Genomic DNA, 27778 nt, shown 5'->3' on the forward strand with positions numbered 1-27778 from the left:
GCCTAAATGAAGTTTACACATGTGAAACAACAGAGTAGGATTTGAATAAGCAATATGTAAGAAAGTGTAACATATGGCCTAGTGGTCCAAGAACAAATGGCTAGTCAATTATTGCCTAGTCAGATGTAATCAGTGGTGTACAGAATTAGCAAAATGCCTTTGCGTACCCGTAGTGTCTTCTGATTCTTACCAAAATGATTTGTCTTTGATAGTTTTGGTCAAATCAAGGGCTTTTAGTCTTTCCAATATACACTGATTAATGTTTGAACAAAAGCTAAGTGCAGTCACTGATTAATGAAGTGGACTGACAATAATTTGTGATATATTTAGAATAAGTCTAAGACACAGTCTCTTCATGGTAAATGAGAACTCCCCACAGGGGAAAAAAAATTGCTTAGATACCAGAAAAGTATATTAATTTCTCTCATATTCAGTAGTGCATGTGTGTATCTATCTATACATATGTTCTTCCACTATGATGTGAAACATGATTCAAAAACGTTTTCCATGTTAATTACAAACCCTATTAAATAAAAAAATTAGGCCACGACTTTAATCTGGATTCATAGTTTCTTAAACCTAAAGACTATAGTTTATTCTGAAAGCAAGTTCTCATACAGAGCAGGTTTATGAGATTTGAATTGCTTGTTTCAAGTCATCTGACAAGTCTATGAACTAGCTATATAGTGAAGGGGAATAAAAAGATTTTTAAGTATAGAGGTATAATCACGCCTATTTATTAGTCATCCTAATGAATACCTGCACACTATTCTGCAATAAAGTTATTTTAACAAACTGGAGAACACAGACATATGTCAGTTACTGGAACAATTGCACAGTTTACTGTCAAGCAATTCTAGTAATTATTTAAATTGGTGATTAGATATCACATCAGCTGAGATATTTTAGAATTCCTTGAACTTCCAGTATGGAAATTTACTGTGTATAATTACATTACTGAGAAATATCCATACAGTAAATGAATATGCAGATCTCTTTATTTAGCAACCATAATGCAACTATATTTACTAGCTCATCTGTTTACACTGTTCATGCTATTTGCAGAAAGCCATTAGCCTTAATTTTCAACTTGTTTTCTAGCAAAAAAGTAGAATTTACAAGAAAGGAGCAAGATTGAACTGCTAAAAAAATAGCAGTATTAAGAGTTTTTTAGGGTGCTTTGTACAAACAGACTGCAGTCCATGACTATGGCTCCCAGCAATGCTTCTTAAACACTGTCAATTTGATTTCTCAAATAAAGGCAGCAAGAAAACATTAAAATCCTTTCAAAATATAGCTTTTCATACAATTCTCTTGTAAAAACATTTTTCTAAAGTCTTGTGGGTTTTTTTTTTTTGTTGGTAGAAGATATAGACAAAGCACAGATAGAAATTTTAAGCTTACTAGCAAAATTACTTAACCTCACACTATAATCATTTCTTGCTGTACTTAAATGCACAGATGTTGAGCTGAGGACATACTTTTTTTCAGAAACTTTTGCCGTCATTTTTAATACAAGCATAGCTGGTCAAAGCTCTAATGTATTTTTAAATAATGCAATGCATTTTAGGCTAGGAAAACCCACAAAGCTATTTTAAGAACTAAAGCCCTTCCTTTTGTTTAAGGAGAAACAGAAGTCCACCAGGGGAGTAGGCCTTCCTTCAAATAGCCAGAGAAAATGCTTAATAAACCCACGCTTTTCATCTTGCAGAAGGAAGCTGAAATATACAGCATAACTCAGAAAAAAACATAGCATAGTTCAGGATGAAGTATTTACTGTAGCATATTAATCATGGTCAAAGAAACAGTAAAGCAGGAAAGACACAGAATTGGATGGAGTAAAGAAAAAGGAATGCAAATCTAAGGAATGGTTATAACAAGACAAGAATTTAAACTCATGTTCTTCAAATTTTCCCAGATGTTCATGGCTTGCAATGCCCATAGCAGGTATGTGAGTAAGCACACAGTGCTGCTCTCAAAGAGATAGGTACAGAGATAAGATACAAAGGGTAACAGATGCCACTTCAGAGCAAACCACACAATTCTCCTTTGGGCACAGAAGCAAGAGCTCCCACGTTAACACGTTCACTTCCTTCACGGTCACTTCTGTAGAATCATTCCCAAGATGAAAGAGAATTTCACATCACCTCAAAGGAAGAAAGTTATTTTGCTGCGGAAAACTCTAGAATAGAATATGGCTTGTCTGAGGCAACAACAAAAACTTGTGTACTTTGGGACACTTCACTCCTAAGTTTTCGAGAAGACAGAGACTCCAATGATAACACACAGTCTTCATAGCTCAGACCTCCTTAAGCAAAGCAAAATGAAATCTAAATCTTGAAAAGAAGCCACACCAAAAGGCAATAAAATTACTCCAACTAATACAGTGAAGAAAAACCCAACGTTCCAGTAATTCAGAATGAATTCTGTTCTCTTGATATTCTCAACCAACAGATGTTTTAAGAGCATTTTCTGCAGAAAAGCAGTATCAGATAGTTTTTGACTGACTGTCAAGAAAAAGAAAACAGAGCAATTTACATTAGAAAACCATAAGAATCAGTTCTCAGGTACAGGTAAAAAGTTCAAGGAAAGCTTAAAAATGTGCTGATAATAGAACCAGAAGTATTAAAATGCCTATTTTCCACTGATTCATCCCCGAATGGACACTGGCTCACAGGATTAAAACTGTTTCCAGTTATAACTAGAGGATGTAAATTTTCATCTCTGGGACTTATAAAACACTGTTTCAGTAGAGCACTATATGGTTAGATGGATGAAGGTCAAACATATACATAAATTTCCCACTCTCCAAGTCAGACTTCTGAGAAAAACATACAGATCAAAATAAGTATACGCAATTCCCAGCAGCCAACAGTATTATTTCTGAAAGCACTCTATCATTTTCCTAAATTTGTTTTCCACTAAATCAGAGCCAAACTGACCAAACACTCCAACTGAACACTTTAATTCATTAAAAAGGTCTGAACTTACAATATTCACACTGTCCAGAAAATAAAATCAGTAACAATCTGTGCCTAACAGCTCAAAGCGCAGCACTCATTTGACTAAGGACTAAGCAGTAGCATGAAGAGAATGGGAAAAATCCTCCCTACGAGACACCAGAGTCCCTTAGCCATTATTTTGCTGCTGAAGGAATAAGGTAATTTGCACATCATTGTCACTATGTATATGCATCAGAAGATGTGCAAAATAACCAGTCCACTGAATCCATGGTCACAATTCCCTTGATAAATAGAAAAGGCTGGGCTGTTCAGGATCATTTCTCTCAGAAACACAAGACTGACACTTTCCTTTTCATGGAAGGAAAAGACAGTCATCTCTCTACATCTTCAAGAAAAAGTAGATCCTCATCAATTCCTGAAAGGAGTGGTACTTGTAATTAAAGGCAGGTTAGAAATGGTATAAAAATACTTAAGTGATTACCTCTCCTATAAAGACAACCATAACACAATCCAGTTTTTCTTCAGGGGACAGCTTATCAATAAGGGAGTGGAGAGTTTCTGTAAGGTAAGACTTGACTTTTCTTTTCACTGTAGGTATTCCCATTACAATGGAAACTGAAATCAAACAAACCAGAAATGTACTTTCAGTGATTTCATATGCGAGATAGAAAACAAAAAAATTTATCTCGTAATAAAGCATTGCTTAAGAAATGCAAAAGTTAAAAGCTGGAGATAACAGTAATTAAAAATAGTTTAAAAATATACCACCCATCATCAGGAGCATGATTAACATAATAACCTCCAATGCTCAGAGAAAACACACCAAAAAAACCAGTAATCCTAGACATGCCAGATTATTGCATAGGTGGGGTGGGTTGACCCTGGCTGGATACCAGGTGCCCACCAAAGCCACTCTATCACTCCCCTCCTCAACTGAACAGGGGAAAGAAAATATGACAGAAGACTCATGGGTCAAGATAAGGACAGGGAGAGATCACTCACCAATTACCATCATGGGCAAAACAGACTTGACTTGGGGAAATTAGTTTAATTTATGCCAAACCAGAGTAGGGTAATGGGAAATAAAAACTAAATCTTAAAATACCTTTCCCCCACCCCTCTCCTCTTCCTGAGCTCAGCTTTGCTCCCAATTTCTCAACCTCCTCCCCCCAGGCAACGCAGGGGGATGGGAATGGGGCTTGTGGTCAGTTCATCACCCGTTGTCTCTGCTGCTCCTTCCTCGTCAGGGGGACGACCCCTCACACTCTTCCCCTGCTCCAGTGTGGGGTCCCTCCCATGGGAGACAGTCCTCCATAAATTCTCCAACGTGAGTCCTTCCCACGGGCTTCAGCTCTTCACAAACTGCTTCAGCGTGGGTCCCTTCCATGGGGTGCAGTCCTTCAGGAACAGACTGCTCCAGTGTGGGTCCCCCACAGGGTCACAAGTCCTGCCAGCAAACCTGCTCCAGTGTGGGCTCCTCTCTCCACGGGTCCACAGGTCCTGCCAGGAGCCTGCTCCAGCATGGGCATGCCATGGGGTTGCAGCCTCCTTCTGGCATCCATCTGCTCCTGTGTGGGGTCCGCCACGGGCTGCAGGTGGAGATCTGCTCCACTGCGGGCCTCCACGGGCTGCAGGGACACAGCCCGCCTCACCGGGGTCTTCACCACAGGCTGCAGGGGCATCTTGCTCCAGTGCCTGGAGCACCTCCTCCCCCTTCTTCTTCACTGATCTTGGTGTCTGCAGAGCTGTTTCTCTCGCATATTCTCACTCCTTTCTGCTGGCTGCAACTGCACAGGGTTTTTTGTTCCCCCCTTCTTAAATATGTTATCACAGAGGCACTACCACCTTCACTAACAGGCTTGGCCTTGGCCAGTGGCAGGTCCATCTTGGAGCCAGCTGGCATTGGCTCTGTCAGACATAGGGGAAGTTTCTAGCAGCTTCTCATAGAAGCCACTCCCATAGCCCTGCCCGCTACCAAAACCTTGCCACACAAAACCCAATACAATAGTAATAATCAACAACCATGGTACTAATCAGATATGGTGCACCAACACTTATGCAGCGATTAAACTCCCTAACTTGGTTTCATTTTCAAACTGGCATAACTATTCTTCACAACTCAAGTATTAACTTCTCAGAAGTCGTCTTTTAAAATGACACTGATAAAAAAAACTCTATTACTTTCCTTGCACCTGATTTGGATTCCTCTAGAAAATGAAGTCTGGGTCATCAGGATTGCCCAGAAATTCCTCACTGAAAACTCTTATCCCTGCAAAGCAATCTGGCCGCATCTACAACACTATTAACACCATCTTTCAGCTGGCCATTTGAGTCCCGTGTTCCTTAACTTTAATGCACATGTTCCTTAATTTTCCCACAGTCTCTCTCATGTACCCCACCCTGTACCCAGGGCTTGCTACCTACTAGGTAGTCTACTAGCAGCAGGAACACAGTAAAACGATAAAGCAGATATCATGAAGTCAACACCAGCATTCCGAGCCATTTATGACATGATTTACCACATCATAAATATATAAAATCAAACAATTATTAAAAATGTTGTTTATCCTTCCTTATAGAGCCTATATTATCATAGAGCCTACTACACATTAACAAGCTCTGAATTTTTAAAACAAACACTCAAAAAACACAGTGACCAGGAAAGAGGAAGATGAGAAAATAATTTTAACTCAGAATTTCCTCCCTCTTTTTAATTAAATAAACCTGATTCCAATTTCTAATTTGTAATTGCAACCTTCTGTCATATATTCCCAGCGGGATATAATACAGGCTTCACTTAAAACAATAAAGGAATATGAGCCTTTTCCTTCCTGAATAACAACATTGAAATAAATTGTGTTTATAGTCAGAAAAATAACCCTATGGCTTGAGCCCACACATTTGTCACACAAGCGTGCCTTCTGTTAAAAGAAGGAGCAATCAAACTTACTGAAGTAATGAAAAAATACAGGCCAAGAGTAACTAATGCTTTTTTCAGAAACAAAGAGGGGAAGAAAAAAAAAAAAGGTCTAGTGCTCAGTAACAGGAGCCATTCAAGTTAGATGGCACACAGGCCCCACCAAAGAATCCTTGTTTCTCTTTAAGCTTAGAGACACACACACATGCACTTTGAGGTATATCAGTTTGGTTGAGCACTATGCTATTTATTTTCTAGAGCTCCAAAAGTGAGATTCCATGGAGCTATCCCAATGACCAGAGCTCAGAATTTGTGAGGATTAAGAAAAAAAATAAAAAAAGAGGATTAACAGTATTGCAGCACAACACTGATTTCCCCCCCCCCCCCCCCTCCTCCGAATGAATGTCCACATTTTATTGATGCAATTATATCTGATTGTCCTAGTTCTCCCAACTCTAAGTTACACATTGAAATATATTGGTCAAAAAACCAGAAACATCAACTCTAAAATAATTATATCCATGCAGCATGGCTACCCCACAAATCTGAAAAGCCAAAGGGTCCACTAGCAGCTCAGAATCTGTAATGCTTGAGCTTTATTCCCTTTTACTTAGTTACAAAAAATTCATCCAAACCAAATGCTTTTTAATGTGTACCTTAACATGGCATGGGGTGTGATTGAGATTATGCAGAAAAGAGCAAAGCTGAAGCCAAACTCCTTTCATCTTGGATTCAGTGCAAATTCTAAGAGATATCCATATCACACAAGTTAAATGAGATGTCCTTGATCTACCAAGTAATGCAGTCAATTTTATTACTAAAACTAGAAAGTCTTCCAGATATAAAACATCAAATAAACATGATACCACCATACCTCCTGTCCTTCCAAGGCCAACCTGCACAGAAGGTTGAAGGCTTCCTTCATTTTTCAACAAATGAGGCAAATGGTAATAGATATTTGGCACTTGAAGAGATTTTCTACTTGTTAGCTCTTTTAATAATTTCAGTGTTTCATCTGCAAACATACATGAAATCAGTAATGCAGAAAACAAATAATATGAAGTTTTATGCAGTGGTAAATAGTACACAATTCCAAGCTTGTTCCTAACCGAAAAACAGAACAAATGATGCATTTTACTTAGGCATTATATCTTCTGTACAAAGGAAGTATTTTCTTATTTTAATTTTTTAAATAAACAATGGCCAAGACTATTTTCCATTGAGTAACCTTGCTACAGATACAGCTAATACTTACCAGATCACATAAGACTTAGTGTGCAATCACAGAAGTAAAGAATGGTCCATTTATTTAGGGGCTTGGTGGTTTTTGTGTTTTTTTCCCAATGAATCAAAATGGGAGGCTTATTCACCTACATTATTTTTTACTTATCCTTACAGAGCTCATCACCATGTAGTGATGCTACTGCAAATAACCTTTCAAAGCTACAAATACATACTGGAATACACTGCACATACAGATACAAAACAAAAACAGCACTAAATATTCAATTGATATTTTGAATATTTCTGCAATAAAATAAATGCTAATGTGAATTTAATTTGGTCCATTAGAGTACTTAAAATAATTCTTGCTCTTTCTAGAGTAACTGCCTCTCAGGATGTTCCAGGTGGCTCTCAGAAGTTGCAAATAACAGTTTTTAAATTCCCCTGCTGTGTGTGTTGATTTTCTTACATCAAGTGTGAAAACAACTCTTATTTCAAATGGCAAATACAATAGCATATAGACCTTTGAAAACTTATGGGCTTTATAATATCAAGTTAAGTAAAAAACTGTACTCAAGGTTTCCCAGATAAAATTGAATTGTGAAGAAGTGAGAAAAGTAATACCAGAAATGTCATTCCTCTCAGATTTTGAGTGTAGTTTCTACAAAGATAGAAGGGGTTTGTTGCGGGTTTTGGTTTGGTTGGATTTTTTAAAATATTTATTTTTGGGTGAAACTAAATTCCTAACCACTTAAAATCTTGAAAAAAAAGCTTTGTAAATAGATGCCATAAGTAGAGATGCTTATTTTGATAGATTCCAATACAGGTACATTTTACTCTTCCTGCTAACATTTCCTTTAGCTTCAACTACAAAAGCTGGACTAAAAATTTTGTCAAAGTATGACAGCTCTTTGTGTGAATGAATAATGACCTACATAAAACAATCCGGAATTCTTTTTCTTTCAAAGATAGCAAGTACTACATAGTATTATGTATACTTAAGTACATTAAACTTAATAAAAAAAAAAAATCTATCTAATACTAAGTTCTGAGCACAAAAGCTCAGGAATTCAGACTTATCTGACTTTGCATCATGACTCCACATGGAAAAAAGGGGATGTCCCCGTTGGGATCCAGACATTGTAGAATGTTAAAAATGTGAATCAGTAGCTTCAGCTGCATCAGAAGAGAATAATTCCCTATAACTATATTGTCTATAAGCAAACTAACTCATTTTCAGAAATAAATGTGGTAATAACTTAATCATAAATCCAGTATCAAAATTACTTCAGTTCCTCTATGGTTGCTTGTTTTAACAGCAAAAACATGCCTACAGAAGAAGGTGGTGAAAGTCACAGACTATGTTAAATGTAATCTTTTCCATAACATTCCTGGAGATCCAGGGAACTACAGAGATCAGGCTGGACAGGCCATTAGTGTCAGAGCAATTCATCATTAATATCAGCACTGAGGGCCTATAATTATAACAAGCAGCCCTACCCCCCCAAAAAAAAAATTCTATAGAAAATACTAACCCATAGCACAAATGCAAGTAGACAACAAATACAAAAAGCTTGATCCAGTTTTTTTATTTGCAAAACTATTTGGGTTTATATTCTTCATTAAGCAAATACAGTGAAATTTTTGCAACCTACCAAATTAGACGTCTCCACAGAAAGTTTATATTTATTTGGTATTCATTTTCCATCTAGAAAAATCAGAGTGACTAAAGCAGTAATAGTGTGATTTGGAAAGTTAACTTCAATAATCTGGTGAGTAGTCCAAAGTCATTCTCCAATACTGCCAAATGCAGCTCTCGGTAAACTGAGCATCAGCCTCCGAAATGGGTAAAAACTCACAGAAGACTTTACCAGTTTACCATTTAATCACTAGTTATTAAAAGGGACATTACCTATATATTTTACAAATCATAACCAATACCTTAGCCTGTACATTTTTACATCTTCCAGCTGGCTTTTAAAGATATTTTAATTGCTTAAAATTCATCCATTTCTTCTGTTTGCTCACCTTTCCCCTCAAGCTCTATTTAAAAAGTGATGTAAATTATTGTCAAAATATATTCAATATGTTAAAGAAGTAACCAGAAGTTCCAAACTTTGGGAGCTAGGTGTGTCATAAGTATTCAGTCCCTGAAGTCATAAGAATGAAGAGTGGATGGATCATTAAGAATAGAAAATGGAAAAATCAAAAACCAAAAAAATCCCCACCAGATATAACATATTACACATTCTTTATTCGCACTGCTGAACAGTTTCATTTGGCTTTCTTGGTATTAATTTCTTATTCTATAGTAATAGTAAGAGATATTGGTATTGCAGAGTTATAAAAAATAGCTTAATCACAGTCTGTACCTGAAAAATTATTCATTGCATTCTTACTCCCATTTGTTTCTGCTACTGCACGCCTGAACTGCTCCAATATAGCATTCAGCTCAGAAGAGCGTTGCAGAGTGCGATGCTCAGCTATACGAAGACGTTCCTTCAAAGCATGAAATTCCCGTTGATAAGCAATCAACTTTTCTAGAGAGAAAAAAGATGATCCTGGTTATTTTTGGAAACAAACACCTACAGACGGATCCAGCAAGGGTCAGGGACAGCTCAGCTATGCAGCACCTGAAATCCAGCCAAGCAGGGCACAGCCCAGCACAATCCCACCTGAGTTAGGCACCCCAGCATTTACACAGCACACAGAGGGAAGAGGTAGCTGCAGCACACAGGGATGCAAAGCAGGCACCGAGGAGGGTATGACCCTCACCGAAGGCACAGACAGGGGCAACCTTTGAGTCCCTGTTACTCAGCACCACAAGGAAATTCTGAATCCTTTCTTGGAATAGATGCCCACAAACCCTTTCTTTTAAGAAGCAGAGTAGGAGTGGTGCATTACAAAAGCACAGGTTATGCCTTTTGAAAGCCCCCTCTGAATACTTTGTAAGGCTGAGTGGAATTTGACAATATTTCAGTCTTACCAATTTCAAACCAAAGTTTTAATGTAATGTTAGTCAGTGCCCGCAAGAACAAAACTGATCAAAATCCTGCTAATGTAGATACGTACACGTATTCTTTGAAAGGAGACCAAAAGGGAGAGGGAAACACCAAAACTCATTTGCTGATATGTTGCTTATGCCCTTGCCACCCAGCAATGTAAGCATATCTGGTTTCTGCATCTTTCCTTCTTCCTACTGGTCATTTCCTTGAATTTCCTGCTCACCACCACCACTCCCCTTCAGCCAATATACAGATATGGACTAGAGTACCTTAAGTGATTTTATACCTTGGAATCAGTATTCCAACCACACAGCTGTCATCCATAGACATACATTTTTTGTTATTTACCTATCCATTCCTAGCCTTTTAGTATTGCAGTGGTAGGGAAACAAGTTTTGCAAGCAATTTGAATCTCTTCCTGTTGCTACATTATAGTAACATATGGAGTAAAAAAGGAATTACAGTCAACTTTCCCTTGTTAATAATGCTGCATTTCCTCCAACTTCTTTCAATTTACATTTATTTACTTCTTTGTAGTTGGGATGTACTGTTCTGATTATGTTTAGAAAACATAGTTAGCTAAAATGCCCTCTGTTTTGAAGACAGAAAAATAAAAACATAGTTCACTACCTCTTAAAAACACTTTCCTTGCCAGCCTTATTTTCCTTTTTTCATTACAACCAAATGGTTATTGCTTTTGTGCCAACAAAGCCAGAACACAGATGCTGGCCCACAATACAGTGCTAGGCACACTACACACTGATGACTGAATACAGACTGCTATTTGGTGCTTTAGACAACAGCATTGAGAAGGCCAGGAAAATTTTCTGGAGTTTCTGGCATAAAGGGCATTCTTACATGTCTACTAGCTACAGTAAGGTTGCAAAACATTTTAACAGCTAAACGAATATAGAACTGTATTAGTGTAAATGCCACACTCAAGTATGCGAATGATACTCCCTCCCCAAAATGAATGGGTGATGGCAGGTTGTTATCTAGATCCCTGTTAATTTCTGTCTGAACAGAGAACAGATGAACCACCAAAGGACATGCAAGGTTTTGTTGAAGGCTTCTATAGCAGTGGATAGCCTCAGAAGCAGCCCATAGCACCAGGTTTCCATTGTCTCTCTTCATGGTACAAGAAGGCAGACAAACTTTAACACTTCTGTTTTTCCTAATTCAAAAAGGCTAAACTTGTCTGTGGCACAGTCTGTAGTTCTCCTGGATGAGAACCCTATGGAAACACTCTGGCACCTCAAGCAAGAGGAATTCAGTTCTTCCTCTCTTGACTCAAGACAAATCTTGGCAGAGACCATTTCTCTTCCTACACTTACTACAAGATAGCAGCACATCACAGACAGTACTGCAATGATTCTGGTGCTCTAAGGAACAGCAGAGGCCTAGAGGGAATAATTTACTTAGGAATACATCAAAGAGCAGAGAACCACAGTAGTTCCCTGCCACCTCCACCTAGCAAACTCCATAATGCAAAATCAGAAATATCTTATTGCTAAACTCAGCAGGTAAACAGAGATTAAGATTTTTCTACATCCCTAATTCAGATACGTAATACAAAAATGGGAATTACAGAACCCTTGTAATTCCACAGCAAATTAAAACTCTGTCATAAAACCACAAGAAACTTGGAACCCAACTGAAAAGGCAGTTTTATCACATGAAAAAATGAAAACGGTAGTTTCATATTAAGAACTACCAATAAAAATCCCTTACTGAGGAAATGACGCTTTCAGAGGAGGTAGCTGTTATAACACCTTTATTTTACAAGTAATAATATGTCAAAAGTAAAAAAGGTAGTTAGTTGATTTCTTTTTAAAAGAAAATTGAAATTATATATGTAGAAGTAAACTTCTATTTTCATAACTTACCATAGCAGTTTTTCAGCAAAGAACATAGGTTCCCAGCTATGGCACTATAAAATTTTTCCCAGTAGAAGTATTATAAAGCAGTTCAGCCCTGAGGCTCCCAGTGAACAGTACTGGTATTGCATTTATGGTACTTGAGACCTCAAAAGCATGAATTCCTTTAAGAAATACTAGTTGATTGATTCAAAGTACTCAACTTCTCACAACTGCTTCAACCAGATGTATCTGGGGTTAAGGAGGCTGCTTTAAAAGATACATAAACTCCTGAAACCCATCCTTCAAAAACATATGATTTTTTTTTTGTTAGGTCACAATATTATTCAGCTAAGTAAAACTCAAAAATGCTAACATTATAGATATAATTATATTTTAAGTCCACTACCCTATGAGTATTTTTCTAGTTATTTATGCAAAATGAAGTAAAAATAATTCTTTGCAAGAACTTAAGTCATTTAAAACATCTACATCTCTAACACTACCAGAGCTAGCACTTTTCATGTATTTGAGGATTAATGTGTCATTTGGCCTTCTGGTACTTGTTTTACAATATGACTGCCTGTACTTTGAAACAAAACAAGTTTCTAACAGTTATATCTTTGGCATACTTACCATACTTCAAAGCATTGATCAACTGCTCAGATACTTATTACTTAAAAACAAACAAAAAACCACAATGGCAGCAACATCAAATTTCATCTCATATTGAAAGGTACTTGCAAAGGAGAAAACACTTCTCAGGCTCTTACAGTACCACCAATAGTGGTCACCACCTGTCCCAGACTTTAGAAAAGTGTCATTTAAGGCATCAGGAGTTTATAAATACTCTAATTTCTTTTTTCAGAGTTCTTGATTCTTAAGTACTTGGGAATAAACCTATAAAATTAAATTTAAGGATTTATTTCTATTTAAACTTTGACTTAGCTCAAGTTCGATATTTGCATTTTGTCCCCCCCTCTTCAAAATATGAAATAACTTGAAAGCTAAATATTTTCATTAAAAAATTAGGACTTTTTGAGGAGAACATGTTACTATATTACTCAGAAGTCCCATTTATATTTCAAATTTCACTTCTTTCCTCACAAGGAGGAAGGAATCAAAATTTGCAAGTGACCGTAGAAGTCTCTCCAGAAATTCAAGGCAGTCTTTCTGAAATGTGGATGAATGATGAAAGGCCAAAGCTCAATTAGAGCTGAAACTGGCCAGTGCTATATCTGACACTAACAGCAAAAGGAGATCTAAAGAAAACACTGGACCAATATTTGTTGACTACGGTCACCTGACTAATAGGGACAAAGATAAAGCAGAGGCACATTCAATGTTTGGTTTTTTGCTTGGCTTTTAATAGTACTGATAGACCTTGGGCTGCCTAGTTCTCTGAGTTAGAGGACAAAAAATTGCAGGAGCAGTGACCTTCCATTGGTGGACACTGAAGCTGTAAGGGATCAGCTGTATCAGCTGAACGTTCTCAAGTCCATGAGGGATGAATCCCATCAGGCCTGAGTACTGAAGGAGCTAGTGGATGTTATGGCAGGACCCCTCTTGATCATCTAACAAAAGTCTTGGGAGTCTGGGGAGGGCCCTGCTGACTGAAAGCTAGCCAGTGTTATTGCAATTTACAAAAAGGGTGGGAGGGAAGACCCAGGAAACTACAGACATGTTAGTCTAACCTCAGTTCCTTGAAAAATTATGAGGACATTATACTGAGTACTGTTGAAAGGCATTTAAAGAATAATGCAATCATCAGGCACAGTCAACATGAGTTCACAAAGAAAAAGTCCTGTTTAACTAATTTGATATCCTTCTGAAATAGGGTCACCTGCCTAGTGGATGAAGGGAAGGCAGTGGATGTAGTTTTTCTGGATTTTAGTAAGGCTTTTGATACTGTCCCTCACAGCATCCTTCTGGACAAGTTGTGGGGTGAGCAATTCACAGTGCACTGGGTGAAGAACTGGCTGAAGGGCTGAGCCCAAAGGGTTGTTGTGAATGGGGCTACAGTTGGCCAGCAACCAGTCACCAGTGGTGTTCCTCAGGGCTCAATTCTAGAGCCAGGTCTGTTCAATATCTTTATCAATGATCTGGATGCAGGAGTTGAATGCACCATTAGCAAGTTTGCTGACGATACCGAACTGGGAGGTGCTGTCAACTCCCTTAAGGGATGAGAGGCCTTGCAGAGGGATCTAGGTAGGTTGGAGCATTGGGTGATTATCAATGGCATGAAATTGAACAAGAACAAATGCTGGATTCTGCGCCTGAGACAGAGTAATGCTGGACCACACAAGTATAAACTGGGAGAAGAGTGGCTGGAGATCAGCCCTGCAGAAAGGAATCTGGGGGTGCTGGTCGGCAGCTGGCTCAGTGTGAGCCAGCAGTGCCCTGGCAGCCAAGAGGGCAAACTGCACCCTGCGGTGCATCAAACAGCATAACCAGCCGGGAAAAAGAGGTGATTATCCCCCTGCATTCAGTGTTGGTGAGGCCTCACCTTGAGTCCCGTGTGCAGTTCTGGGGCCCGCGATTTCAGAAGGATGTTAAAGGTCCTTGAATGTGCCCAGAGGAGGGCAACAAAGCTGGTGAAAGGGCTGGAAGGAATGTCCTGTGAGGAGCGACTAAGGACTTTGGGCTTGTCTAGTTTGGAGAAAAGGAGGCTGAGGGGCGACCTCATTGCTCTCTACAGCTCCCTGAGGAGAGGAAATGGAAAGGGAGGTGCTGGTCTCTTCTCTCTGGGATCCAGTGACAGGACGCGTGGGAATAGTTCAAAGCTGTGCCGGGGAGGTTCAGACTGGACATTAGGAAGCATTTATTTACTGAGACAGTGGTCAAACACTGTAACAGGCTTCTTGGAGAGGTGGGCAATGCCCCAAGCCTGTCAGTGTTTAAGAGGCATTTGGACAATGTCCTTAACAACATGCTTTAACTTTTGGTCAGCCCTGAACTGGTCAGGCAATTGGACTACATGATCACTGTAGGTCTCTTTCAACTGAGATATTCTATTCTATGACAAGCTGATTGTAAGCATTGTATATACAAAAAAGTCAACAGTATACCAATATTTTAAAGACATATTTGACCATTTAGTGTTTTATTGTTCAAAGGTTTCTCTAAAACCTAAAGAAATTGAATTGATTTCTTGTCAGAGAGTAACAAACCATTTTTTTTCCAATGCTATTACAGTAAAAAGAAAAATGGAAGGAAACAGTCAGAGATCAGTGGTCACCATCATGAAAAAGCTTCAGCTTCTGCAATGTTATAAGTGACTTTTCTTCTTGTGCTGAAACCTAGAGTAATTTAAGAAAAAACAGAGGAAGGAATTCATACAGTAATTATTTGCCTTATACAGCTGATGGAAGAACCACAAACATATCTGTTCCCTGACAAATAAAATATCCCTCTAACAGCAGCTGTAGACAATATCAAACACATTTGGTCTCCAGTAGTTTCAGCATAAAGTCATATTTTTATTTAAGAATAATATATTATTTTACATTGAAATAAGATGATGCTTTTGCATACTCTGTTCTGAAAGCCAAAAAGATCAAATAAAAATAACTAGCCCTCATACTTCAAATGAAGATATCTTGTTAAGAAATTACTTGAGAACTGAAAGCATTAATTCTTCATCATTTTCTCTTAAACTGTAGTAGTTTCAGCAAAACTCAAGAAGCTAAAACCTAAATATTTTAGCTGGCTTGATGCTGCGCACTTCTTGGAAAGTTAACACTATGTCAACTCAGTAGTTTGTTTTCTCAACTTTTTTTCCCTTTTTGCAAGATGTTCTCTTAAATATGCAGAACCTAGAATTTAGACAAGCTTACTTGAAAGTTGATGCAGTATTTTGAAAATTAAAGATTCAAATCAAACTGTGAAGGTTTGCAAGTTTTTGACCAGAGATGGGATCTCAGCTCTCAGCCTACTCTTCCTTCTCTGAGTTATTTATGGTTTTCCTGCTAAACAACTGTTAAAAAAAAAAAAGTCATTCCAAAAAGACACCATTAGCCTAGGTTACAAACTCAGTCCATTCTCCTCTTAGCCACAGACAGTCTTGATTACATCATTTTAAATTTAGACAGCTCATAAGTGAAGTGTTAAACCAGATGCCAATTTCCTAAACTCAGCATGGAGCTTCTGAACATCTTATCATACATCTAGTTTCTTAGTTTTGGGTTTTGTACTACCAGTCTAATTTATGTATTTCAACCCATGATTTTTAAGAGCAAAGAGCTCTTGGGATAAAAAAGGGCAAAGTAAAGGAACAAGAAAGTATGCTGTAGTTTGAATTTACAAAAGCATTTTGCAGATTATCTCAGCTCAACTAAAACAGAAAAAGAAGTCTGAATTGTAGGTAAATTACCTGCACCAGCAGAATGCTCACTGTATCATAATTCCAAATGAAACATATACTGAACAACAAAATTGCAAAAATACCCTGGAAACACAACTAAAGCAATTCTATGGCTATTTAGCTTCAGTGCCATTAAAAACCATCAACAGCTTAGTTTTATTGTTCTTGTTACTTTTTAAGCAAAACAACATTTTTTGATACCCCAAGCCTGTCAGTGTTTAAGAGGCATTTGAACAATGCCCTTAACATGCTTTAACTTTTGGCCAGCCCTAAAGTGGTCAGGCAGTTGGACTAGATGATTGTTGTAGGTCCCTTCCAACTGAAATAGTCTATTCTAATATGAAAACTATGTGAGGAAACTATGTTGGGTGCACTCTTAAGTTGAGGGGAGTACAGACATCTACAGAATCAGCAAAATTCTGCTGCCTCTGACTATTTGAGGATTCACCATAAACACCCACAAGGGAAACGGAGATGGGTCCGTATCAAACAAAGAACCTAAGCACCTAACCTTCAATCAGAATGCACTTTTGAAACCTGTATATATGTGTGTTGCTACTAATAATGAAACACAGAAAGTACAGTTGAACAGGATGTCTCATCAAGACACTGGTATTATTAAAGCAACAATCACCACAAAATACTCAACTTATTATACAGAAGTATAAAGAACTACTTAGATCCATCAATGAAGTTGCAGGTACAATTTAACATTGTGGAGAGCATGTAAGTACACAACAGTCTTGACCAAAGCTGTACATGTATCAGCATATGAGAATTCAGAAGATTTTATTCACCTATCTTAGGCAGTAGCAGAAGAGGAACACAGAGGAGTATGTATTCAGATGATATGCATACACATCCACCTTTGTTAACACTGCACCAGGGAAAGAAGGTACAGGCACTACAGACTCAGAGATGTTTTGTGACCCTCTAGAAATGCCTCTGTCAAGAAATAGGCTAAATAGTGGACAAAGAAAAAGGGCCAGAAACCATCTAAAAAGGGAAGTTTGCATTTCTGGCAATCTCTGCAAAGTTTCTGACTATGTAGCCTGCAACAGCCATGCTATGGTAGCCTGTGACTCCAGTAAAAACCCTCCCACTCTCTATAAGAAAAAAAAAAAAAAAGATGATCTTTGGCTGCTGTGTAAATGCTCCCCCTCTTTTTTCTTTGGGGGGTGCAGGAGGAAGCGTGCATGGAGGTAAAAGAAAACAGAATTGCATGAAGACCCTTACAAACCCCAAGAATGTTTCAGCAATTCTCAGTTAGTATTGCCATTCTCCCTCAAGGAAAGCCTTTTACTGTCTGCTAAAAGCAGCACTATCTACAACATAAAAAGTAGCATGAAAGCTTTGCAAGATGTTATTTATCTTATCAATCAAGCAGGTTCACAAATATGTTAAACCACAGGCAATTTTCACATCTGGAGATAGCGCATACTGAACTAAGGTGACTATTTAAAAAAAAAAAAGGGCAAGCTATAATTTATTCAAGAGCTCTGTGGTGGTACAGCTGGTTGTCTCCAAAGGCAGATGCATCAGACAAGATCAGAAAAAGACCTTCCTGTATCAACAGCGGGCAGATGAGTTCTTCCTTCAAACTGCAAACCAGCTAAATACCCAAAGTGATGGATCTGCCACACAGAGAAAAAGGTAACCAGCCACAGACTTGGCACTCATAAAAGACAGCAAGACAAGTACAGAGGGCTTAGCTTGTAGACCTGATTTATATTTCCTGCTCTTACTCAACTGAACTGTTGAAACTCCTCACCCTCTTTGTTCATTAAATAGGAACAGGAAGAATTGACTGCCATCTGACACACAAAGGGCTTTGGTTGGCAACAAAGCATTGCACACAACTATTCAATTAGTAAAACAGGTAAGAGCAGGAACAGATAACCTGATATGGCTGGACCTTTCTTCTATCTAAGAAGGAGATACAAATCGTTATTCAAATGAACAGTGTCTCACTGGCAACAGTTCTAAATTCACCAATGTAACAGTTAAATTTATGGCCCTAGTGACAATGCTTTCAGTCTTCTTCTTCCAACCTCAGGGTTCCCTCACCTTAGACCCTCACTCAAAACCAACACAGCCTGCACCTTCTCAAAGCAAGCAAACAAAAACAAAAAAAGGCTGCAGCTGCAGTAAATTGTGCTACAAGTTAAAAGTTCCACTGCAAATGTCTCATTTTTCTGTAGACTCTGTTGAAGAGTTGTTAAAATGTCCTTAAATAAATGTCTGAATCTGTGAGAACACAGTGTAGTAAGTGCTAATTCAGCTACTTTTGTGATTAGTTATTCCACAACTCATTTCCTTCCATTATAAAAACCCCACAGTCACGTCAGAGACAGTAACAAACTTCATTTATTAGTTCGTTACACTTGCATCAAGGTTGATACAAAATAGAAGTCTTAATGGACAGAGAGCTTCCACACTGAGTTTATTATATAGAGTCAGTGGGTGTAGCAAGAGCAGGTTACTCTTCAATGATTTAGGGATTTGTCAACATGCCAGGCAATTCAAACTGGCATAGCTTTTACAGGAATATTTTATTGTTTCAGCTGTGTAATGTGAAAAAATAAGTTCTGCACTTCCCCTAAAATCATTTCAGATGCTTTGTGTGATCCATGAAATCATGGTATCAATTACACCAGTATACGCTAAGCTATGACAATACCTGCACTGACCCGCACTTCACTCCCACAGAGGTGTATGCAACGTGTATTTTTTAGACCATGCTTGATCCATAATACTTAAGTACTTTACAAGCTATCACATTTGTAGTATCACCTGATCAAATAGTCATCTTTGTCCCTCACAAACTGATATCTTTTTAAATTAAAATTCTGCTATGATAATATGTGGCAGACTAAGTTATTTCCAATGTCAGTTAAGAAAAAGAAAGACTCAATTCCTCTACCAAACCAAAAGAAATTCTTACTACACTAGCACTTAAGTAATTTTCAACTTCATCTTAAAACTGACACTTTTTGACAAAAGCTAGATTTCCTGTTTTGCATGGGTTTTGCAAAATGTAACTATAAATACAAATACCCAGTACTGTGATAGAAAATCCTGCTATCACTGCACTCTCCCGTCATCCAGAACCCACATAAAGATGCACAGACAAGAAATACATAGTGGCATTTACTGAGGAAATACAAATATTGCTTCCACTGCCCTTTGGAAGTGACTCCAGATTGCAGAAGATATTCACAACGCACAAATCAAGCACTGCATTCTCAAATGTCCAACTGCAGAGAGGTGAGCAGGGGAATTGTCAAACCAATCACACAGGCATGGCCAAAAAGCTCTGTCCACACAAGAGAGAGATTAAAGATGTTCCAGAATTCACCTGAGACATTTAGGTTTATAAGAACAGCAAAATATTGTAACAAGCTGAGGTAATTATGAAGTGCCAAAACCTGTACATAGGCACAAATCATATTTATAACTAGCAATGTCAAACAATGAAGAGTAAAGAAGGTGTTAACAAAATTTGCCCCCCAAAATTAAATCCCAAAAGGCTTAAAACTGCGTCAAGGCTGATAGATTGTGTCCTTGAAATGTTACAATATATTACCATGGATGACTACTCTCCATCAGCTAATTATCTTCCTTGCTCTTAAGTGAAATTAAAACCTTTTATAAGCAAGTTATGATGAGTTATAAAATCTGAAGCAGAAGAGTAATCAACCATGCAAATACAGAATAAAGCAGTATACTGTAAATGCTAACAACAGACATACTATAAATAAAAGCTCTTACGAAAATGGCTCAAGGTCAAATTTTATCAGTCCTCTTTGAACACTTGATGTGGGCCTTTAGTTACTGAGTCTGTAGCTATGCCTACTCATAAAGCTATTAGTATTTTGAAGGATTAGAGAACATGAGATTGTTTTATATTATTCAGTGGAATTATAGACAGTAAAGTAAGGTAGTTGATTTACATATGAAAAATACATCCTACTAAAGACAAAACATTTTCTGCTTCTTGAAACAAACAAAAGAGGTCTTGTATCAAGATTTAGGGAAACAGTGGGCAAGTCATTCTTTTATCCCTAATCTTGTTACTCAAACTGACAGGTCATTTCAGCAATCTGGTATTTAAATATACCAAAGCAATCCAGTAGAACTACTGTTTATTGCCCTTGTTTTCCACATAGAAACATACTTAGGACTAGAAGTATTTTTAAAAATGCTCATTCAAGTAGCTTTCACTGTGAAGAACAGCTTATTTTTGAGTGAAGGTTCTGCAGGTCATCTTAAATTTATTTTTAAAAAATAACTTGAGAATTATAATTACTTAATTTTTCATTGCAATTTGTTCACATTGTGCACTTCAAGGATCTGTATAAACAAGTAGTGTTTTTTGTTCTCCCCAATTCTAATGCACCAGCACAAGTCTGAAGTGTTTGCTTTGAAACTTTCAGGGCCTGATCCAATCTCAGTCCAGATACTTTTGTTTAAACATTCCTTTGCAGCAGGAGCTGAAGTTGTTTTCACTAAAATTTTTAAAGCAATCTGTATATGATCCTTTGTAGTATCAACTGGTAAAACCTTCCTATTTTGAAGTGTAAATTTCAGAACCAATTTACTTGTAAACATTCTTTTGAAAAAAGGAATTGAAAAGCCCTGCTTTCTAAGAGATTCCGCATATCCAAACAAATCAGAAAAATGGGAATACAAAACAGATCAGACTCTGAAAATCTGCTTTCCCCCCATTTTTTATATTTTTAATACAATTACACTAAAAATGCTGCAGATTACCAGTCAAAATGGAAGCATATATCAGGCAGGTTTGGTTTTAGTTTGTTTTGTTTTATTTTTCTAAAAAGCTACAGATTAAAACATTTTTCCTAGAGGAAAAACAAACAATCCTAAGCAATCAGAAAGCCAAAGAAGCCAAACTAGAACTGTGACAACTGATGAATGATTTACTTAAGAGGTATTTTAATAGCTGGCTAGAGCAGCCAGGAACAGTTTTAAATGTCTCCTGATGCAATTGCTCACTTTTGCCTCTATATACAAATTGTTCAATACAGAAAGGTCACAATTTAGAAAATTTCCCATACAGTTATAAAACTCACTATGACACCACTCTCAAATCTCCATTGATGAGGGCTGACTGAGGGTCTGAACATTCCTTTGGACACAAGGAATAAAAATAATATATCAGAAAATCCAGACACTCACAGCTAAGGAGGTCAAGTCAACAGAAGCATATGGCGTTCTGTCTGTGCATTGGCTTCAGACAATAAGGATAATTAAACACATGATTTGTTTGAGAAGAAGTATTGACAGCACTTAAGCTGAAGGTCTTCCTTTAAAACAAAACAGCAAGCTACAGTGATGGAGAAAAGAAATCTCACATTTGCAATTTATTTGTCCTAATTTGACTGTTAACTAGTATTCACACTTCTTTGCCTAGTAAACAACACTGCTTAGGACTCTACGGATGAATATAATCCTCAGGGGTTTTTAGATTCCAGTTATTTGGTTTTTATTTTATTCCCAGTGCTAGGAAGCACTGTCAACTCCGCTGGCATTCCTTCTTTAAAGGGAAAGTGATATAAAAAGGTCACTGAAATCATATGCTAAATCAGTTCCACAATAAGCAATCAGCATTTAACACATCTCTAGCCCTGAATAGAAACACTAATAAATAAAAGCTTCATAGATTCTATTCCGAAAAAGCAAAGCTGTACAAGGAAAATTATTGCAACTTCTGTTGTAGACATACATAGCACAAAGAGTTCAGTTTAAGAAATTAAAAGAAAACCTCAGCTGAGTATGCAAACCATTGAATTCATGTGATTTGGACATTAACTCTTTACAGCGTCAGAAAAAATTACCTTCCAACAACCTTCACTAAAACTTTCCACTTTGATATGTCTTACTTGTCTTGCACAAGACTCAAAATGTACAACAGTGTAAAAGAAACTAGGAAGTGGTCAATAATAACATCACAGCATTACCTCAAAAACAGGAACACAATTTCCAGTGACAGCTTTTACAAAGATCATTATGTCACAATTATTTTTTCAAACTAACTGCCAATTAAAAAGCCACATTACAATTCTGACTAAAACCTTATGCAGAAGATCTACTGCTCAAGCAAGCACAAAGTTCCAGTTTAGGCAAACATTAGAATCATAGCACAGAAACACACTTTATTTTTGATACAGGATAGGTCGATATCTAGCCTGCATTCTTGGCAACACTGAAGGGCTAAAGCACATTAGCAGAAAGAAAGCATTCCCATTGCATTTTTTTAACATCTTAAAGTAAAGCAATCCATTCTACATTTCTGCAGTATTAAGTATAGACGTTGCATCCAGTCATGTTTGCTTCCATCATTTAGTTTATATGTGTGTATATAGAGAGAGACTTTATTGCTACCAATAAACAAGAGTATCTTCTTAAAACTACATAATAGCTAATTACACTCATTTCTAACAAGACATATGAAAGAAGCCATAACTGCTTAGGCTGATCCTAGCAGAGTGTGGCTTTATAATGTAAGGGTCAGCATCTCTGTGTGGTATCGTAATTTCAACATTAAAAATAATACCAAAATCTAACCTTGGTAAAACACAATTCTTTCACATCTGTTAAGAGAGAACAAGAGACAACCCCTTCACCTGAAATACTTACAGATTTGCTGACAGTGTAAACAAATGCAATTACCCTTTAGGTAATTCAACCCCTTACAGTCAGTTTGACTGTAAGTCATCTGTGACATCTCATGTTTCTCCTCAGATCTCAGACAATACTGTCAACTACTTTCTACAAACAAGCATATATACCTATATTAAGATATCAAATCAAAATATTTATGCTATCTAGTGGTCTCTAATTCCTGGAGGTTTGTTTTTGTCTCTGCATACCACCTTTTTATATGCTACTGAACTTCTAATTCAATTTACTAAAGTAGTGTTCTCTGCTGTAACAGAATTCATGAAAGTAGGGTCTTTGATTCTCTGTATTATTGACTTGGTAAGTTAAAACTGGAAAAGGGATTTGAAAGAGAAAACAAGTCTCCATAAAAGCTCACAATAAAAACATTTTTGTTGAAATTTTTTATTACCCAAACCAGGGTGCAAAAACAGTAAACTAATTTTCCAAATCAATTTGGTAAACACTCAAGCTTCCCCTAATCCTGTCACTCACATCTTGCAAATAACCAGTCATTAACTGAATCTGTTTTCTACACATTTTTTTAAATCTTCTACATATCTTATGCCTCTCCATCAACTTCCTGCTTTAACAGCTACAGTTACAGCTATATTTTAAAAGAAATCATGTTTTAGTCAAAGGTTACACGCATTATTCCTTGTATTCATAATGTACTACACATAAGAAAATTCAAAAAATTAACCGATCCGAAATCAACTTTTTTTTTTTCCCTTCTCCAGCTCTTTAAAAAAACCCACAGATTCAGGTATAGTTTAGAGATGACCATCACGCTAATCAATATGCAATTGTGAGCACTGGTGTATCTCAAGCCTGTAACTATGGCATTACACCACCTCAAAATTCAACCCTAGCTGGACACCTGAAACTAGTTTAATCTCAATTCTAACATGGTCTCTGTGTATCATACTTGTTTTGTCATCGTTTCACAGACAACTTTCATATGAATAAAGAGAAAATGAGTAAAATGTTTAAAAAAATCAAGTGCGGGATGGAACAAATGGACATGGTTATGTCATATGCAAATACTAAAACAAATAATATACTTTAACAGATCAGAATTTCCATCATGGAAAATGAAGTCGTAAACATGAAGAGAATGGTCTAGAAGCAGCAACAAACATGTTTTCATAAGGTTAGGGAAGGCACTGCTTGGTTTCTAGTTACACTTGACTAAGGCCATTCAAATGTGTCACATGGTATAAGCAGCTGAAATTTTTAACTTTTTGGTGAGAATTACAGTCTCCCAAATACTCAGTGCAGAAAATTAATATTTTGGTGTAACTTCCCCAAATCACTGTGTTAATTACATATTTTTAATTATTTTTCCATTACACTACTCGTCATCAATACTATTGAACGTTGGTTTGTGATGCTGCAACACCACAGGGAAATGTGGTTCCATTTGTATTTCAAATGGGTTAATGTTTCTGAGAGGAATTATAACTTTCCTATTGACCCCTTCTGTAACAAAGCAGCAAAGAGTTTATGGAACAACGAACACAGTGTAGGAATAATTCCCACAGAAGTGAAGATCCAGGAAGCATCATGTGGCTATAAACCAGATCTTAATAAAGGTGCACTGAAATAAAGTACATTTTGATTTTCTCTTACAAGAAAGACTTTGGGGTTTTCTAAAGATTTGTTCAAAAAAATTTTTGCATTACAAAAATCGTATGTAAAATTCCATTTTTACTTTTGAAAGTGCAAATCAATACAGCCATAGAAGTTTCTATTAAGTGTCCCATTACTTTGATGCCATTATTGCAGTATATAAATCAATCTGCTATAAAGCTTTTTTTTTGAGAATGAAGGGTAGAGTCAGCTGCATCAGCTACCAACTCTACAGTTTCACTTAAATACCACAAATGGCAACACCTCCTTCAGCATAACCATCAGCCTCCTACATTTAATTTCCACTTGAAAAATGCATCTATAATATCTCAATAAACAGCATAGCAAAGTAGTCATGAATTCCTTTTTCTTCAGTGGCACATTTAACAATGATGTACAAACAGTAAGACACACCACAAGACCAGATACAGATAAAAGCAAACATCTTAAGCACAGATTCTTGCCAGACCCAGAAGGCTATTCTCTAGTAATTCAAAAGCAGACCAAGTAGAAAAAAATACACCCAAACACAATCACAAGCAGTTCATCTGAAGTAGGATTAAACCAGCAGTATCAGGAACCATCAAAAAGATATACAATTTATGAGTACATGTCTGAGTTTTAAATGAAACAGCTCTCTCACCTGGCATTCTGGTAATTTTGTGTGCCTAGTGAGAGCCAAGATTGTGGGGCAGCGAGGCAACACCCAAACCTGAACATAGATATGAATCCACACAAGTTTCATGGATTTGTTTTCCTACAGCTGTTTCCACCCCTCTTCCCTTACAGAGACTTCTATCTCAGTGGCCCCAGCTCTCCCCCAAGACTCCCATCCACACCCCTGGACCCTCTGGTTCCTCTGCCACTATAACCCCAGCCAGCAGAACCAGCATTTGGCCCTTGGCACACAACTCCTCACCCTGTCCCCCGTGTATGTCTTCGCATTCGCATACTTATTCCATGCATTAACAGCATTTGCCTCTAACCACTAGCAAAACCCAGCAGTGCTGCAGAAGACAAGAGCTCTGCACCCATGGCATGGTCAGCAGGAACGTGAGCAGTGCCTGCCCAGCTATCCAAGCCCAGTGCTGCTGCTGAGCTCCAGCCCCTATGACCAAGGGGAGGCTCTGTCCTGGTCCTAACAGCCTGTTTCCTCCAAGCTTGCCGGAATAGTGTTACTACCAAAACCAAATTTGAACTAAGTGAGAAGGACAGACTAAAAGTATAATGAAGGAGTGACAGAGTGAAAAAGATGATACAGCGGCATATCTTAAGGCAAAAGAAGCTGAAGTGACATTTCAACTTTTGAAAAAAAAAAAAGTTAACCACAGCCATCCTATGCTTATTTTCCAAGTCATTAGTTTATCATTATGACTGCATGGGAGAACAGCTTAAAAGCCATGGGTACTGAATATACAAACATCTGTGAATGTCCTAGCATCAATTTTTTCCTGCATGAGGACAGATTCTCAACTTCACCTGATACAAGTCTTTGATCACTGCAATCTACACATAGCCAAAACCACAAAAGCCAATGCAACTCATCTCTGGATCCCCAAACTACAAGAGAAAGAGAAAAGTGTTCCATTCAGTTACAGCTTGTTCCAAGTTTAAAACTTCATCAAACTAAGTTAAAAACAGTCAGGTTTAAAGCAACATATTACAAACACAGGGCAAAGCTTTAGTCTCATTTTCAGTGTTTCCATATAATATGAAATTGCATTTTTATTTTATACAATTGCCTTCTCAGTAAAGCAGTGTGGAGGAGGAGAACAAGGGAAAATGAGCCCTGACCTTTTTAGGTCATCTCTACCTATGGATGCGTTTGTCCCATTTACATCAGAAAATGGTTATTCTACCATCACATGTTTACACACAGGAGTTTCAGAAAGGTCTCCCCTATCTCTATATAGAACCTCCCTGATCAACAGATAGATTTGTGCAAAGCAAAAATGTTTAACCCTAATGCTTCCACACAAACAAACTCTACAACACATGCACCTCTACACATCCTCCAGAATGTGACTCAGCACATACACCAACCAACTGGGCAGTGAGTGGTTGAACCTTCTCAGACATCCTAAAAGCACGTGGACTATTGCGCAATTGCTCAGTAACTACTTATCACAAATACACATCTACATAAAACTTCCCAAAGGTGCCACTTACTGTGCGCACTTAAACAATTTCTGTGTACACAATTGGGATTTCTGGTCACGCAGTAACCTGGTCAGCAACAGGATGCCTGTGCAGCAGCATCCACCCATCTGGGGCTAACAGGCTCTGCACCTGAAGGATTTCTGCCCAGGCAAAATTTCTGTGAATAAAAAGAAGTCATGTCCAGGAAAACCCAGGTGTGCATATCCCAAACCTTCTCAAAGAATCATCACATAATACGCTCACACATTGTTGAACATTCAGGGCTCATACTTTGAGAGTTAAGATGATGTGTATTCTCAGATTAATTCACCTACAGTCCAACGTGGCAAGGAAACAAAGCACGCAGGAGAGTAGAACCATGACACAGAAAGAAAAAGCAACCATTCAGTTCTGACAACCTGAAAGCTTCCAAATACTTTAACGTGATTTGTTACTACTACAGAATTGTAACTCACTGTGAGTTTCTGTACATGTAAATTAAGATGCTCTTACTTTTAAACCATTCCTTTCCCTCCTTTCAGAAACCAACGAAACATACACATACAAGCCAGGAACTACAGCAAGAAAAACTAGCTTCCTAAATTAAAATGAGATTAGTAATGGTAGATCCACAGCCAAATGTTGTAACATTTTAATACATTAGAAGAAAATTCATCTATCAAAAGGTAACTGGTTGGAAGTGCTACCATCTCACAATTAACAACTCTGTTCCAAGACCTGAAACTTTTAGAAAGTCTTATTAGCTTGGGCACAAAATTCAAGCCATTGCAGAAGTTTGATTATTGTTTCCACACATGCTAGTGGGTTCAGGTTCCTGATGCTCCTTGTTTCTCTGTGCCGTGACAACTGTGTTGAACAAGCTCTGTTTCTGAGAACATATTCTAACTTGTCCTCCTTGCAAACAACTCAGGATCAAAGCCTGACCATGCTCCCACATTGCTACAAATTAACAACAACCTTGTAAGTCAAATGTGATA

General features: G+C 37.6%; 1 protein-coding gene across 3 annotated transcripts in view; it reads right to left on the reverse strand.

Moving 5' to 3' along the window:
- MGAT4A (alpha-1,3-mannosyl-glycoprotein 4-beta-N-acetylglucosaminyltransferase A) overlaps positions 1-27778 on the reverse strand; it is an 83306-nt gene that overhangs the window by 42452 nt on the left and 13076 nt on the right. For all 3 annotated transcript variants that reach the window (XM_074815053.1, XM_074815055.1, XM_074815054.1), the window contains exons 3-5: positions 9477-9644; positions 6755-6895; positions 3445-3578 (exon numbers count right to left, since the gene is read on the reverse strand). In XM_074815053.1, the coding sequence (XP_074671154.1) occupies positions 3445-3578; positions 6755-6895; positions 9477-9644 (443 nt within the window). The remainder of the gene's footprint in view (positions 1-3444; positions 3579-6754; positions 6896-9476; positions 9645-27778) is intronic.

Source organism: Strix aluco, chromosome 2, assembly GCF_031877795.1.
Source record: "Strix aluco isolate bStrAlu1 chromosome 2, bStrAlu1.hap1, whole genome shotgun sequence".
In the NCBI taxonomy this organism is placed as follows: domain Eukaryota; kingdom Metazoa; phylum Chordata; class Aves; order Strigiformes; family Strigidae; genus Strix; species Strix aluco.